The sequence below is a fragment of the Phodopus roborovskii genome, unplaced genomic scaffold, assembly GCF_943737965.1.
Source record: "Phodopus roborovskii unplaced genomic scaffold, PHOROB, whole genome shotgun sequence".
NCBI classification, from domain to species: Eukaryota; Metazoa; Chordata; class Mammalia; order Rodentia; family Cricetidae; genus Phodopus; species Phodopus roborovskii.
Genome location: NW_026126511.1, coordinates 17,722,289 through 17,739,597, shown reverse-complemented (window position 1 = coordinate 17,739,597; position 17,309 = coordinate 17,722,289). Strand labels below are relative to the sequence as shown.

The window sequence follows — 17,309 nt, the reverse complement described above, 5'->3', positions numbered from 1 at the left end:
TCAATAAAAGGAAGAGGGACTTCCACGTCCACATGTTTGGTGTGGGTCTGTCTCTGTCCTTGTGTGCTCACATTCCCTGGGATAATCAATGCACACGGATGTACGCTCCCTGGGCCGCCTAGGAAAGGGGGCAGGAGGTGCTGCCCTCAACCATGCTCCTTGGTGCCCAGTACGGCATGAGCTACACTTGGGTCACATGTCACTTTTGCTGCAGCACTGGGCACACGGCCAGCCATGGAGACAGGCTCATTCACAGTGGCCAGGTACTGAATACCTAAGGGTTCCCTCTCAATACATGAGAGTTCTAACGACCCTCCGAATAAGAGAGGGTCACACCATACGCCACCAGCTCCATCAAGGCTTATGATCTTGCAGGGACCTCCCAATGAACAGACAACTGCAAGAATACTTAATGAATATTTCATACTCCTACATCAGGTTGTAAGGAGCCTGTAAGAATACATTCCTGAATGCACTTATAGTTATCAGGCCAGAAACAAAAGGTAATTCTCAATCCCACAGTGTCTTTGAATATGTAACATTACCACATTTTGAATTAAATACACCTTCTCTGGCATGTGCAAATTTTCTCCTCATGTTTACAATATATTCTGGTAACTCAAACTTTGGGGTAGATGCTCTAAAACATTACTATAATCTATGGCTAATATTATATTACACACATTTATCTCTATTGGGTTTTTTTTTTAATCAAAATTTTCCATTTTTGGTAACAGACACTGCAGTGACTACTTCTCCTTTTATTGCCCGCTGTGGGATAAAGAGCAAACTTATCTTGGTGATATCCACAAGACCCACAGCCCAAGAGTCTGAGGAATTTTCAAAAGAATTCTCCACCACAAAACTTCCACCGGCAGAAGGGATTTGATGAAACAGCACTAAGACAAAATGCTGAGGAACATGAGCAGAAGGTGGTGTGACAGACACCCGAGGTCCTGGCAAGGATTCTGTTACCACAGAGACAAGCACATGAACACGTTTTAATTATAAGGGACAAAAGTTCTCTAAAACATTATTTCTTGCCAGGCGGTGGTGGCGCACGCCTTTAATCCCAGCACTTGGGAGGCAGAGGCAGGTTGATCTCTGTGTCTACAAGAGCTAGTTCCAGAACAGGCTCCAAATCTACACAGGGAAACGGTGTCTTGACAAACCAAATACATACATACATACATACATACATACATACATACATACATCATAATACCGCTTAAATTTGGGCTCAGTGGCGGAGCAACTGGCCAGTATGTCTAAGAAAAGTCCTAGGTTCATTCCCCGGGGGAAAGAAAAGGAGGAGAGATGAAAGAGAGGGATAGAGAAATAAAAAACACTTCATTTTAAAATAATAAGACGTGATATATAGGAGCCCAGTTGTCGTGTGGTTAATTCTGGAACACGACAGTTGGTTTCTTCAGACAGACACTGTGCCGAGGCGTGACCACGTACCTGAGAACAAGAGGAAATATCTTTGAAATTCTTCTCTAGCACAGCGGATTTGGTGTCTGGACTGATGAGGTTAATCTCAAAGCGGCCAACCTTTAAAGGGAAAGGAAACAACTCCAATCACTTCAGCTCACAAGGATCTCAGTCTTACCGAGCAACTAAATATGCAACCATGGCGGTCCAAGGGATGTGGCCCGGACAAGCCTACTTTTCATGTGTTCCTCCATATAATCCAACCCAAGGCAGCTGTCTTAAGTCATCTCTTGCCTCCCTCGGAAAAATTAAGCAACCCTTAAACTGCAGAAAGCCAAAGAATACCAACCTCTTTAGCAGCTATGAAATGATTTCCTTTTCAAAAATGTGTCACCTGCGGCTGGAGAGATGGCTCAGCAGTTTAAAGCACTTGTTGCTCTTGCAGAGGACAAAGGTTCAATTCCTAGTTCATAAGCATCCATAACTCCACTTCCAGGGGATCTGATACCCTCCTCTAACCCAGCAGGTACCAGGTGGGACCATGGTACACATACATATATACAGACAAGGCACTCATATTCATAAATAAATCCTCCCCGCCCCACAGGAAAAAAAAAACTTTTTTATTAATGCGCAATCTTTCCTCAAGTGTTAATCTTAAATCAGTTGACTTGCGGTATAATAAGATGTTCTCCAAAACAGTCAATAAAATGATATATGCAGAACTGGGCTCAGTTAAATTTTTGGAAAATAGCTATTCCAGAAAGCTAACAGAAAGAACTATGACTAGCAGAGAACAAGTCTGGCAGTCCAAAGAAGAGGGGAAACTAACTTCACACAACACCACACAAAGGACCAGAGCCACTCTGCCTACAAGCCTAGATAGAGACAGGACAAGACAAAGACAAAAATAATGAATGCAAGCCTCAGGTCAGCCACAGACTAACTACAAACCTCCAGGACAGTATTATGTAGTCAATTATTTAAGTGAATGATGTCTTCCATAACCCTGTAAATTTTTAAACTATTTTAAAAAATAATATATATGTACACACACACACACACACACACACACACACACACATATATCTTGTAGAGGGACTAAAAACACGGCTCAGGGCTTAAGAACACTGGCTGTGTGCACACAAGGACTTGAGTTCAGATCCTAGAAGTCATTTAACAAGCTGGCCTTGGTCTTGGAGGCATTATAATGTCAGCACTGGGGGTGTTGGGGGAAGGCAAACAGAAGAGATGGCAGAAACTTGCGGTCTGCCAGCCTACTTGATAGAGAATGCTACTGTCAAGAAGAAGCTCTGCCTCACAGGGATGTGGGCAGAGCGTGACAGAGGCCAAACCCTAACTTTGTCATGTTAGGCTGCTATGTGTGTGGCATTGGTGTCAGACATACTTGCACCCGCCATAAACTCCCCCTCCTCCCTGCCCCCTCTTTCTCGTCTTTTACATTTAATGTAGCTGTATCCAGTTATTTAAAAATTGATGGAGTCAATCACCAGGGCAGCGGGGTCCCTTTGCTCTCCCTTTCTGGTGGCAGAGTAAATTGGTGTGTGTATGAATAACATCTGCAAGGCTCTGGAACCATGTTCTCTTTCTTTCTCTCTCTCTCTCTCTCTCTCTCTCTCTCTCTCTCTCTCTCTCTCTCTCTCTCTCTCTCTCTCTCTCGGGATTCACCTTGCCCTGCTCCATGCCAAAGCCTGCTTTCCAGGATTCACACCTTACAATCATTGCTAAGACTCTGTAGCTTTACTGAAAAAAAAAAAAAAAAAAAAATGCTTTTGGGAATCAACCCAAGCCAGATGCTGAGATGGACACCTAGGATCTGTCACATGACTCGTAGATGGTACGAGAAGTCTTGCGTTCTCTCTGCCTCCCTGTGGTCTATAACATGTCTGTGTTCCCCCATCTCTGCTTTTGAAGGAGAAAATCTGAAGGACGGAAGTGTTTTTTGTGGCTACCATGGTGAGCAGAAAGAGAAGACTGGGAAATGGGGACAGGACTAGTGGGAGGGTATCTTAGTCCCTCAGATACAAGCAAGAGGACCTCAATTCCCAGAGCCCAGTTTTGTTTAGTTTTTTAAAAGCAGGGTATAGGCGAGTGCTAGTATTTCCAATACTGGGAAGAAGAGAAGTGAATTTCTGGGACTCCACTAGACAACCAGCCATCCATACGTCCACAGTTGCAGACAAGCAAGAGACCTTGCCTCAAAACAAAACAAGGTAGATGCTGCCTAAGTAATGGTACCCAAAGGTTGGCCAGGCACCTGTGGGCAACACACACACACACACACACACACACACACACAAACGCACACAGGCACACACCCACTAACCAGGGAGGAGCTACAGCTGCTCAGCATCTTAAGAAGCTGCAGGCCAAAATCACCCTGCCGGGCTACCTGGAAGAGCATGGTCCTGTTCTTCTCGGAATCCGAGGGCTGGACGTGACTGGGCGCGCTTGCATGCCTCCTTCTTGGCTGTGGTTTCTGACTGTTCTCATGAACCTTCTTCTGCAGGACGCCCGTGACACTGCTGCACCGAGACCGGAACTCCTGCTGCTCATCAAAGCCACAGTCTTCCAAAATTCTCTCCGGGAAGCAAACCCGAGGGCTGGTGGGTGCAGGTTGGCTGGCCAGCGAGGGCAGGGCGCAGGGGCTGCTGATTGCGCCATCAGCCTTCTCAGACAGGCTGCCATCTGGGGACACGGGAGACTCCGCCTCGAAGATACCCAGCTCGTCCTCGGGGGGGTCACCACCTTTCTCGCCCTGCAGCCTCAGTCTCCGCTGCTCATGCAGGCTGAACTTCTCCTTGCAGTCATCAATGAGGCTGGAGGGCGCCTTCTTATGGGTCACGACCACCCTCCCACAGTACAGCACTTCAAACTTCTGAGAGTTATAGAAGGCGTCCTCGTTATCTTTGCTGGGTTTGGAGTCCTCCGTCAGGGCAGCCTTGGATAACTGCCTGATGCTACTGATCACATCTGGAACCTAGGGAAACAATGGAACCCTCCTTTTAGTGACGTGGCCCGCGATTATTTCTGTTTACCTGACCTGTTGGAGCACACAGAACAGATCTTCATCCTGAATGATGGACGGCAGGATGCACTGCAGTGCCCACAGGAGATAGAGTTGGAGAAATGGCACTTCTCTGACACAAACTGCTTCCAGGTAAAATTGAAATTTAATGAGAGTTTTGTATTTTCCCGCTTTGACTATAGTAGTGTCAGTCAGGCAAAGCTACTCATACCTGTAACCCCTTGGCGGTGGGCTGAAGCTGGAGGGATTGCTATGACTTGGGGTCCAACCTGGGCCATAGAGTGAGACGCTATCTCAAAAGCAACAACAAAAGTACCTGTTTTTCCAAAGTAAAACACGAGATTACTTAGGTCACGGAACCTTCCATGCATTCATAGGTAAAAGTTTCAGTGCACCTCTGCTGGAAGGAACTAAAGTCCCAGTGATGATATAAAACCCAGATGCTCTCATCAGCAAACTAAAACCACCAAGAGAGGATGTTACCGGAGATGGTGACACCTGAAGGACCAAGTGGATGGAGAGTGGCAAGTCTCAAACACCTTGTGGGAGTATTAAAGGACACAGGACTTCACAAAACAGCTAACTTCTTAGACGGAGCCAAAAGTCCACCAAGTAGGTGTTGGGACTCAAACCTGGGTCCTCTGCAAGAACAGCAAGTGCTCTTAACTGTTAAGCCATCTCTCCAGTCCCTTGGAGGAACTTTTTCACCCTTTTTTTCATTACTACCATGAAAATGATTCAGGTACAGTGTCCGAGTTATAATCCATGAGTGAGACTGCATACAGACAGCTCCTCGCTACTGTCAAGTTTATTTGACATTTCTTTGTTGCTGTATGGAGAACGGAGACCTCTTCGCGAGAGCCTAACCAGTGGCTGAACTGCCATAGCAGCTGGGACTCTTTTCTGTGACCACCCAGCGCCTCGGTGAATTACAGTAAATGGCTCCATTTACATAGGCAGAGGCTGTCATCCTGAATTCTCAACTGAGTAGGTAATTTAACCTTCCAGTAACTTAACATGTTTACACCATAAAACCCATTCCAAGTGCCTTTAATATCTCCTCCCAGACTATGAGTCACCACAGCGTCAGTGACCCAGGCACAGGCTCTAACCACAAAGCCTAGCCGAGGAGATCCAGCTCTGTGTATGCTTCTCCTTATGTGAAAGACAAGGAGAAACAAATCGAGCATCCTACAGCCCTGCCTGCACACCCACTGTGCATGAGAAAGCGCACACTATCCGTTACCATTACTGTGAAGGTGATAAGGCACACACAGTAGAAAAATGCTATCGGAGAAACACACAAACACATGTATGCACACACATATATATTACACACACATACACACATATACACACACACACACACACACACACACACACGCACATGCGTTCCTTTTTGGCATTTGCTTATGAGATCCACCAGAAACACTGCAACAGAAATAAAGTCTTTCTCCAATACTGACACAGACTTGTGTTGATAGAATTAAATAACATTATCCTGTAGCACAGTGCTAAGTGGTGTGCATCTATCTGCACAATTATGAATGCTGCTGAATAAATGAGCCCCTGTGCATTGTTACATCTCTGTCTCTTTCCTGATTACTGACACATGAGTCTTTATTTGAGAAAAGATGTAAGCTGCAGTAATTTGTGTCTTACCAGAATTCTCTGTGGTCCATAGGAAAAGCTTGGGCTCAATGCTTAAATGAACACTGTCGTGTGTGTGTGTGTGTGTGTGTGTGTGTGTGTGTGTGTGTGTGTGTGTGTGTGGGTGGGTGGGTGTGTGTGTGTGTGTGTGTGTGTGTGTGTGTGTGTGTACGTACATACGTGCTGCTTATATTTAGGAGACATGGCCCCCTCGAAAGTGAGGAACCATCGCTTCTCCCTCTGCTCTGCTCACTAGACGGGGAAATGTCAATGGATCCCCAGAACAACCCCAAACGCTGCAGGGCAGGGCACCCCACCACACACCTCAGCTGTGCATTCCACTTATTTGTGCTCTGGCAACAAATATTCCCACTGCTCAGATGCAGCCTGCAGCCCACACAGCCTGATTCAGACAGAGTCAATTCAAGGAGCGGCTTTTATTCTGGGCAACATTTACTCTCTAACAGAAACAAAACCGGAAAAGATGCCAGCCAGCTAGACACTAGGAAGTTTATATTCCACAGCCAGCTTGGCAGATGCTTCGCTCATTTCCCTCTGGAGAGTTCTTCTGCCTCTGCAAACTAGAGTTGTCTGAAGAATGGAAGGTGCCTGATGCTCAGAATTCACTTGACGTAAGAGAAGAAAAAGAAAACTTCTATCATTTTAACATTGTCAGAAAAGGCCTACATTGTTGGAATTTTTCACTTCCAGTAATGCATGATAATTTAATAGATAATACAATGAAGGAAGCTTAAGTGTCTTGTTTGATTCAGAAAAAGCACAGCGCCACCTTTAGCCAGTATTTTGTTGTTAAACCCCCTGGGACTCAATAAAACAACAGATCCCTGTACCAAGACTCAGACAATAAAGCAGTACACACTCTAGATCCCTCCAGGTCCCCCACCAAATTACTACTAGTTCCTCTGATACCATGTTGCTATTTATAATCAAATAAACACTATTACTTAACATAATAAAAATATTTGTACTTTGAAAGTACAATTTGCCTAACTCAAAAGAACACCAAATCTACCACTACCACGCATGTCTAAAACAGTGATCCCCAACCTTCCTAACTCTGTGATCATTTAATACAGTTCCTCATGTTATGATGACCCCCAACCATAAAATGATTTTCATTGCTACTTTACAATTGTAATTTTGCTACTGTTACAATTGGAGTCACAACCCACAGGTTTAGAATCATTGGTGTCTACAGGGTTAAGAAAACCCTAGAGTGCAAAAAGCACCAAGGAAAGATATCTTCAGTCAGGAACCAGCAGACACTGACGTCCTCATAGACACCGTGGAGTGTGCTAGACCAGGAGCCTCCCAGCTTTTCCTCTCTCTTTCCGAACAAGCCAGCCGAAGTCCTGATGGTGGTGTTTAAGTCCACAGTGTCACTATGTGGACTCCCAACCATAATTGCTTCAATGTGGAGTATTCCCCGAGTCCACAATCAGGAAAACATGCAAAGGGCTAGGGATGAAGGCGCCAAAACTTCAGTTTTTTTTTTTTTTTTTTAAAGAAGAAATGCTTTGTTGTTTGTGTCTATCCCTTTCCTTCTGCTCATTAACCATGTGTCTAACATTTACTAACTGTGCAGATAAGAGAAGATTAATCCAGGGTAAAAAGTCACTTTCCTAACAGGGCTCAGATGTCCATCAGTAAAATACTGTTCAAGGATGCAAACAGGAACGTAAGAGTACTCTTCCTGAAATAACACTCTGAAAGATCAATTAGGTCCCTCTGAAAGATCAATTAGGTCCTTCTTTACAGTTGGTGCAATCCTACCTGACTGGTTCATTATTAATCTTTTTCTAATGGTTACAAGTGGGCACAGCAGTATTGGAATAAAGGAAAAACACAGAAAATGAGAGAAAATATTACAGAACACATGAAAGAGTCTTTGACTGGGAATAACAGTTCAAAGTAGCCTAGCCCACATAAAGTGTGTCTTGTGAATATTGTGTACTCTTAGAGGAAGGGTAGTTCTTAGTAATTCTGCTCTGATTAAGAAACAAGATTCTAAGGGTGGGAGAGATGGCTGTGTGGAAAAGAACATGTTTGCTCAGAGAATGGAGTGTGGTCCCCAACGCCCACTCACGTCGACTCACAGACAACCCCTGTAACTCCTGCTCCAGGAGATCCAATGCCCTCCCTCTTCTGACCTCTGCAGGCACTAACACTCACAAACACGCTTAAAAAAGTAGAATATAGACCGTCTGGGCAGTGTGAACTACTGGAAGTAGAATGGTGTAAAGTGAAATCGAGCATTTTAGGAAAGAGTAGTTTGGTAACTCAATGTCATCCTTTCTATTGGGCTCCTTAAAAATGCCATCATCATGGAGGACCATGGGAGGTGTGTACAGCAAGCGGCAGTCTGTTTGTGTCAGAGAAGCACACTCGAAGCTGCTTTTTCAGACGCCTCTGCCCTGGCAGCGCATCCAGTTCACAACGTGAGTGCGGTGTGGCTGTCTGAAAACTTCACCGTAACATTTTAAGACGATGTCTCCCCATGCAGCCCAGGCTGACCTCGAATTCTGAAGCTCATGCGATCCACTACCCACGGCCTCCTAAGTCGCTGGGACTACAAATGCATGCTGTAACATACAGCCTCACTTCTAACTTTTTCCCACAAGTCCTTCAGATCCTTTGCATTTGGTTTAAAAGCCTAAGTTATTGTTCCCAAGTAAATGATTCACATTAAGATAAAGTTTCATTTTGGGTGGGTGCAGGTTCAAAATAGGCTAGAGTAATAGTGTTACTCTAATATAATAAGACTGCAAAGCTCTTGGTACCCTTGAGAAATCTCTAGTCTACCCCCTTCTTGTTTCAAAACAAACATCTTACATCAAACGTTAAAGCAATAAAGAAGATAATGAGATTAAAAGAGTCTATCCGGGGCCAAAGAAAGCAGAGCACAGTAGCTCTGTGACTTGAACCAGACTCCTACCAGCAGATTCCGTTTTGATCTCTGGGCTATGAGCCAAGATGCTTTCCTCATAGCCTAGGGTTGCTTCAGTTCTTAGCAACCCTCAGCTGCTTTGCTCCAAGCCCTAGTAATACCCCAGCCTCTCTCTCTCTGCTCTCTTCCTGGTACCGACTTAGTGAAAAATGTTAAACAAATTTGTCTCCATGCTAAGTTCTCCCCTTGCCCCCATCACACACATTCTGTCTTACTACTCATAGCATTGAGTTCCTTCCATGGGAAGCTCAAAGTTTTAGTTTATTTGTACTTACATGTTTGTGTGTGTTTGTGCATGCACACCTGTATATGAGTGCCCCCCAGAGGTCAGAAAGGGACATCAGAGCCCTTGGAGATGGAGCTACAGGTGGTTGTGAGCTGCCTGATCTAAGCCCTGGAAACAAAATCTCCAATTATCTGAAAGCGTTAACTGCTGAGTCATGGACCCAGGCCCTGGGTCTTAGCCTGTGACAGTTACAAATTAAAGAAGCATAGACCCTATACAAGAGTAACTCACGGGAAATACTGGGGAATCATGTGACTTGGAAAAGGGTGGGATCCCATTAGAAGTGGTGGGTGCTCAATGATGGAGGGAAAGACGACAGGATTCAGGGCTACAGTGGGTGACAAAAAGTTAGAAGGAAAAGCCACTTGTCATATCTCTGTCACAAACTAAGCCTTGTTTTGGAACAGATGCGGTCCGTTATGTGGCTTAGTAGAAAGGCACAGAGCATGCTCTCTGTGGCAGCCCCATCCTCAGGACCAGCTGCTGCCTACAGATCCGTCTGCTGAGATTTTCCATCTGGAAAGTGTAAATCACAACACTTATCTCAGAGGTAAGCTTCAACGTTTGAATGAACTGTCTGAATATGCCCGAAAATGTTGAGACAGTAGAATAGCCCACAATGTTTAATTAAAGCTAACGTGTAATTCTGTGTTGTGTTATGTAGGAAAATGAAAGAAGCCGTGAAGCATAAACATCCTGGCCTTCAAGAACTGGGAGAGGTGAGAGAGAGATGGGGAGAAAAAAAAAAAAAAATACTCCGCAAGATGAGTAGGCTTTTAGAGAGTGAAAAGCTTCAAGAAGGAAAAGACTGGTTCTACGGAATGAGGGAAAGTTGGAAGGAAAGGAAATCCGTATAAGACCGCTCACAGTTTTAGAGAAAGGACTCTCTGGAAGACACAGAGCAAAAGTCATGGCCAGCAAAGACCATAGCTATAACTATGTTCCTATAGCTTTCTAGGGGAGGCACATCGCAGGCATCAAGCTTTTATTCGTAGTGTGACTGGCTGAGTGGAGAAATGGCACGATTTAGGTTATATTTTTCAAAAGATCCCTTTGGCTGCTGCATGGAATACAGACATCTGTGCTTACCCAGGAGGAGTTAGTTACCAATGGCTCACACACCAGCAACCATGAGAGAGGGAGGTGGCAAGCAGCGGCCAGCACCTCCATGTAATTTTAAAGGTATAGTGTGGGTCTTAACGGCCCCGAGACAGTGAAGAGGAGACAGAGGCCAAGATAACTGCATGTCTGGGCGGCAGAGGAGACACACAGGGGAACAGCTGCAGTGCACCAGGCCGGGAGGGCGGCTGAAGGCGAAACTGTGTTTAGAGCCCAGAAACGATGTAAAGTCAAGCAGGGAGCACACACCTGCAATCCCAGGGCCCCCACAAGATGGGCGGTAGAGACAAGCTCCCAGAAGGAGCCAAGGCCAGCTAGCCTGACATACTCCGCAGACAGGAGGGCTGGCCTTCGCGTACACTCTGAGGCGCGTACTCCTGCACTGTTTAAATAAGAAGAAAAAGATTGTGTATGGATGACAGAGGAAAACAGACAGAAATAAGGTAAAGAGACACACAGTCTCCTCCCCCAGTCTCCTCCCCCCAGTCTCCTCCCCCAGTCTCCCCTCCCCCAGTCTCCTCCCCCAGTCTCCCCTCCCCCAGTCTCCTCCCCCCAGTCTCCCCATCCCCCAGCCTCTCCTCCCCCCACCCCATCTCCCCTCCCCCCACCCCCCACCCCATCTCCCCTCCCCCAGTCCCATCACCCCCCAGTCTCCCTACCACCCTGCAGTCTGAAAGTGCTTACAATGAAGAAGATGGAGAGAAGTAAACACAGGAAAATACATCAAGAACCAGGAACACAAGCACCCAAGAAAAGGACACTAAAAACAGTAATAACAGAATTCCCAATATGGCATCATAGATGGCTTTGGTGAGCTGTAGGCAAACCGTTTCCGGAACAACTTTTCAAAAAAAAAAAAAAAAAAAAAAAAAAATACCAGGAACGAAGTCTACAGCAACAGGAAAAGAAAAACTATTAAAGCCAGAGAGATAGAAAAATAATGATGGTGGCTGGTGAGCTGGCTCAGCTCTTCCTTGTTGCTCTTTGAGGAGACCCAGGTTCTATTCCAAGCACCTACATGGTGGCTCCCAAACGGCTGTAACTCCAGTTCCAATCTGATGCTCTTCATGCACACTTGGTACACACACTTGGTACACACACATGCAGGCAAAACACTAACAATACGCATTAAAAATAACAAAATAGACCCAAAAACATTTTAATAAAAGTTTTTAAATGATGGCGTCCGATGAAGAATGCCCAACGGCAATGGGCAAACTGGCAAGCTAGAAAAAAGACGGCAGAATGGCGGGAACAACGCCCTCAAGTGGGCAAAGGGGGAGAAAACGCAACTGAAGCAGTAAGAGTTTGCTGAACGGGAAGGGCAGCGCGAAGGCGCAGTGTGGGCAGGTATGGGGGGGTGGCAGCGGACCTCCTCCTCCTACTCCTCCTCTCCCCTGCAAACCAGAAGGCTGGCTCACAAGCAGAGCCGAGGCAGGAAGACCCAGCAGAGCGCTGAAGGGCACACATCAAATTTCACGCAAAGTGGCTATGGCTGGAGTTGTGAGGCGCGGTTGTCTTGGCATCTTAAGGCTACTCTTTCCGAGGTCTCGCAGATTCCGAGATCTCGCGGAGGCAATTATGACGGAATCAAAGATTCCACCAGAGAGCTTAAATGTCTTAGGTGAAACCTGGTGATCAGGAAATAGGAAACAGCAATCTGCAACATTAAACGAAGTCATGCAAATAAACTACATTCCCCTGCTCAGGCTGAAACCGAGAGCTATTTTAAGGAGGATTGTATCGGTTGCCTTCCTTGTGCTATAACAAACGATCTACCCAAGGCTACTTAACGAAGAGTTTGGTTTGGTTCATAGTTTGAAGGTATATAGTCAATCACTGAAGGGAAGGCATGGAGGCAGAAACGTGAGATATATATATATATATATATATATATATATATATATATATATATATATATATATATATATATATATATTTGAGTTTCTCTTGCTTGCTTTCTTCTTTGTTCCGGAACCTCAGCCCATGGATGGTACCGCCCACATCCAGAGTGGATCTTCCCTCCTCAGTTAAATCTCTTGGAAACACTCCCACAGACAGTCCCAAAGGTGTGTCTCCTAGGTGACTCCAAATCTGGTTGGGTTGACAGTGAAGACTGATATCACAAATATATTTTGGAGTCTGCATAGACTTAGGAGAAAAGAAGAGAACATTCTGTATCTTACCAAAAATGTCTGGTTATCAAGTATTTATGTCACTTATGAAAAACAACTCTCTACTTCTTTCCTTATGTAGATACAATTTTTAAAAGCCAATGAAAAACAAAGTCATTATAACATGAGAGTAAAACTTCTTATACACATTAACTCAAAGTTAATCTTTTCTCTAATTGTAGTAACACAGAGTATGTTACCATGAAACACTATAAATTGCTGTTGTTTATATTGGCACTGTGAGATCCATGGTTTTGGATGCTGTATATCCCAACAACCCAGCCGAAACACAGTGAATCAACCTATTAGTTGATTTTATTAGTAGGGATATGAGCTTAATGCTGTTTAATAGTACCTGCACTTGCTGTAATGACCACAAGGGGGAGCTTTCTCACATGAACTAGTGTAATACTGTTACAAAATTAAAAAAAAAACTGGAAAAAATTATAGTTTATAAATTTATTGCCACTGCTTTTATTTTAGGATGATAAAAATCAACCACTTGGAAGTAAAGTAACTGGAGATTTGAATATTTAAGTAACTTTACCAATAAAATTAGCAAGTTAATTTTTTTTTTAAAAAAGGATACTTTGAAAAGAGTATTTTAACATCAGGATTTAATAACTTTGAACCTATTAAATATGTTCACAGAGTACATAATAAATGTAATGAAAATATGTCTTGGTATTTTATCGGGATATATGAAAATATGAAGCCTTCTAGACAAACTATCAAAGAGGGGAGGTTAATAAATGCCAACTCATGAAATATCTGAACTCCAGAAGAGAGAAGGCCTTAAGCAAGGCATGGTTGTGCAATGGAATGTGGGCCAGGGGGCGAGCACTAAGCCCAGAGGATCTGAACACCACAAGTCTGCTAGATCGTAGATAGAGTTGTAATAGTATCAGGAAACAAAAACGCCACACGTTTCTCAGAAACCTATTTCTGTCCTGGCGCTCCATATCGCTTCAGATATTAATAACAGCACAACAGATCTTTCACACTGTAAACAAAGTAACAGACAACATCCTTGATCATTTTTTTCCAGAGATTTCAGTTGCTTGCAAACATTATCATTAATCATGAAAGGCGCATATGTCCCTCTTCTTCTAAGAAGAAAAACAAAACAATCCTAGCTTCATACCACCCAAAGATAAAAAGAAAAACACACAATTGCCTCCCTCCAAAAATAGGCCAGAAGAAATGGCAGCCACAAGCAGCCAGATGCCTGCTCTCTGACCCAAGCTGGCACATATCCTGAGTGACAGCAGAATGCTGGTCCCCGACCATCTCTATTCATACTGGAGCTCCAAATGACCCTGTCTCCAACCCTCGTGGTAGACTTTACCCCCTTGGAAACAACAGGAGTCATAGTGAAGTGTGTCAGATGCAGCTATTGTCAGTAAATGAAAACTTCACAGTAGGATGTCTTCCAGCAAGGTTGCCTTTTGGGCTATCAGTACATGGTCAGATCTGGGAGGAGAGTGACCATCAATCTCCCAGAGAGGACGCTTACCAGAATAGACAACTCCAGTTCTCACATCGGCAGACCTGAGGTATTCCTCACTGTTCATTGAAAAATCGCAAAATGCCCCCCTTCTACATCTAAAGACAATGTAACCGTTTAGATGGCCCAAGGGGCACTTTTGATGCAAGAAGAAGGTTTAAAAAAAAAAAAAAAAAAAGCTAGCCTTTCAGGGTCTCCAAGGAACAACATCCTTAATCGTATGTCACTGACTTGAAATCCAATTTTAAAAATGTTAGACACACTGTCACAAGCAATAGGGTCTCTGAAATGTCATCCCATTGCTTGAGAAATGCCTAAAAGTGTACATCTTTACCCAGCTCGCAAGCAGCTCTCCCCACCTTTGAATGCATACTCTCTGATAGGCTACCTCTCCCATTCCACAGCACTCAACCCAGCTCCTCATAGTATGTTCCATAACAGTAAAATCAAGGACCTCAAGAAGATATTTCTACTTATGAAATTTCATAAGTACCACGCATTTGGCAGTGAAGTTTTTTAAGTTCCTTAATTTCTTCATCCTTGGGAAGTAAAACAATCCAGGTGATGGTGCTACATGCCTTTAATCCCAGCACTTAGGAAGCAGAGGTGGGTGGATCTAAGCGAGTTCAAGGTCAACCTGGTCTACAAAGCTAGTTCCAGGGCAGCCAGAACTGTTATACAAAGAAACCCTGTCTTGAACAACCGGAAATTAATTAATTCATTAAAGTGATTTGTGACACTAACATATTTTTAAGAATATAGTAGCCTGGGGCTGGTAAAATGACATGGTAAGTAAGGATTTGCATGAGGACCCAAGTTCAGATCCCCAGAACCCACTCAAAAGCCAAGGATGAAAGTGCCTGCCTATAATCCCAGCACTAGAGGGACTGAGACCTATGGCTGGCTAGAGACTCATTAGCCTATTCTGACATCAACACCTGGCCTATACAGGACCTACAGGGGTGCACACACACAGGGGAGGGGTTAGTTTAACACCCAAGGGCTAATGAAGCCAGTGCTTCCGTGTTAACATTACAGTCAACATGATTTGAGATAAAGGAAACTGGTAAAAATCTGCTCACTAATAATGTGTATGGTGTGGTGTCGTGGACAGGATTCAGTTTCATCATCATTCTTAAACAGGAGATGTATCTAAGCAACTTCAAGTCAGAAAGCAAAGCAAAGCAAACTAGGAACTTATCCTAAGTGAACTACTTTGTGAATGATTTAGCAGTGTTAGACAAGGCTTCAAGGTCTAAATAGCAATTGTTCTGTAATTTACAGCAAATGCTTCAGTGGACACTGCCAATCTTTGCACGCTTCCCAATCCAGTTACTACCCATCATAATGTAGCTACAGACAGGCACAAATGAAACCATTCTGGTGACAGGTTTGGGATGTTCATGCAGTCCCAGCCAGGTCAGTTTGAGATGGCCCCTAATGTTATCAACATAGAAGCTGGCACACAGTTAAGTTAGCTGGGCGCTACAGGTGTCCATAGGCTTCTATCAGAGAAAGTCTGTAGTACCATGAAATGAAAGCAAGAAGAAAAGAGAAATAAAAGACAAGGTGAAATGAAGAAATCCCTGTAGGATCAAGTCCCTGAGTGTAGGATAAAGATACACTGGGAGGGGTCACTGATGAGCTCTTGGCCTCCTACAATCCTGGCCACTCCAGGATTCCTTCAAATGATGGTTTCTAGTCTTGCCTAAGAGTTGGAGCAAATAATGCCAATTTGCAAGAATAGACATTAATATATCTATCAATGTTTATAGATCTGTAGAATTCAATGATCAGGGCTGGGTGCATCATTCTTAATTAAAACCAAAACCAATAGCTGATTATACAACACAAAGTTGATGTTCCTCTCATTCAAACACAGCTGAGGAGGATGGAGCTGGGTGGGGGAAGATGGCTCAACAGTTAGGAGTGCTTCCCCTTCAATCATGAGGGCCAGAGCGCAGACCCAGCATCCACATAATAAACACCTAGACCTCAGCTCCTTCCAGCCTGGCCTAAACATGATCTGAAGAGTCAGGGAAGGCTATTCCTCAAATGAAAAGGCAGAGAGTCATAAAAGGCAGGCACTAGATGGCCTTTTCTGGGTCTCCCTGCACAAGCACACACACACAGAATGAGAGAGAGAGAGAGAGAGAGAGAGAGAGAGAGAGAGAGAGGGAGGGAGGGAGAGGGAGAGAGAGAGGGAGGGAGAAACCCCACACACACCACAAATGTATTTTTTAGTTAATATTTCACAAAAATGCATTTTTCACTTAATATTTCTTATTGAAGGCTTAGGGCCATTTGGTATTATTTATTATCCTTACATACTGAAAATCAGGTTCCTTGTGCTTTGCTGATCTACCTTGGAGACTTCAATCATTTGATCTTAAATAGTGGCAACTGTACTCTGGGCTACAGGACACAAAGGGGCCCCACCCCCTTAGACATACATGCAAATATACATGTGCACATGTACGTGTGCACACACACATATACGGACGTGCACATATACATGCATAAATATACGCACAAATACATACACATGCACCCACAGGCCAGCACACATACCATGGGCAAAGTTTCTTAAGGAAACGGTGCAAAGTAAATGTACTTAGAGACCAAAACTTATTGACCAGAGCAAGAGGAAACCTCTGGCAAGGGAAGTCCTAGATGCTAACACGCAAACTTTGGAATTCTATCTGCAAAGACGGGAGAAGGGGCATCAGGAAGAAGCTGTGTTCTTGTCATAATTGCCAATGATGCACCCCAGAGAAAGCATCAGTCGGGGCTCTTCAACAAGAAAGACTAGTGATGGAAAACAAATGACCAAGCCACAGGATGACCCTAAAAAAAGAAAGAAATCAGGCCAAAGGCACAGAAATGTGCACTAAGTAGAGGTCGATTTTACTGGGTATTTTAAAAGATCCCAAAGTAGGCTTATGGGATCTTACCTCTCCCTCATGAACTTCTGGGTATAGATGTATTCTGGGAGGGGGAGAATGAGCATCTTCAGACTGCACCCTCTAGTGACTTTAAGCTCAGTCACAAAACAAAGTAAAAATACATTGTGTTGTACAGTTGTAAATGTCAACTTTCCAAAACACAGAATCGTCTAAGAT

At 44.2% G+C, this 17,309-nt stretch overlaps 1 protein-coding gene across 1 annotated transcript in view; it reads right to left on the bottom strand.

Annotated features, from left to right (window-relative positions):
- Nucleotides 1-17,309, bottom strand: part of Tbc1d4 (TBC1 domain family member 4) — a 148,862-nt gene that overhangs the window by 56,451 nt on the left and 75,102 nt on the right. Inside the window, exons 2-3 of the mRNA XM_051195286.1 lie at nucleotides 3,848-4,435; nucleotides 1,465-1,554 (exon numbers count right to left, since the gene is read on the bottom strand). Coding sequence (XP_051051243.1) covers nucleotides 1,465-1,554; nucleotides 3,848-4,435 — 678 coding nt within the window. The remainder of the gene's footprint in view (nucleotides 1-1,464; nucleotides 1,555-3,847; nucleotides 4,436-17,309) is intronic.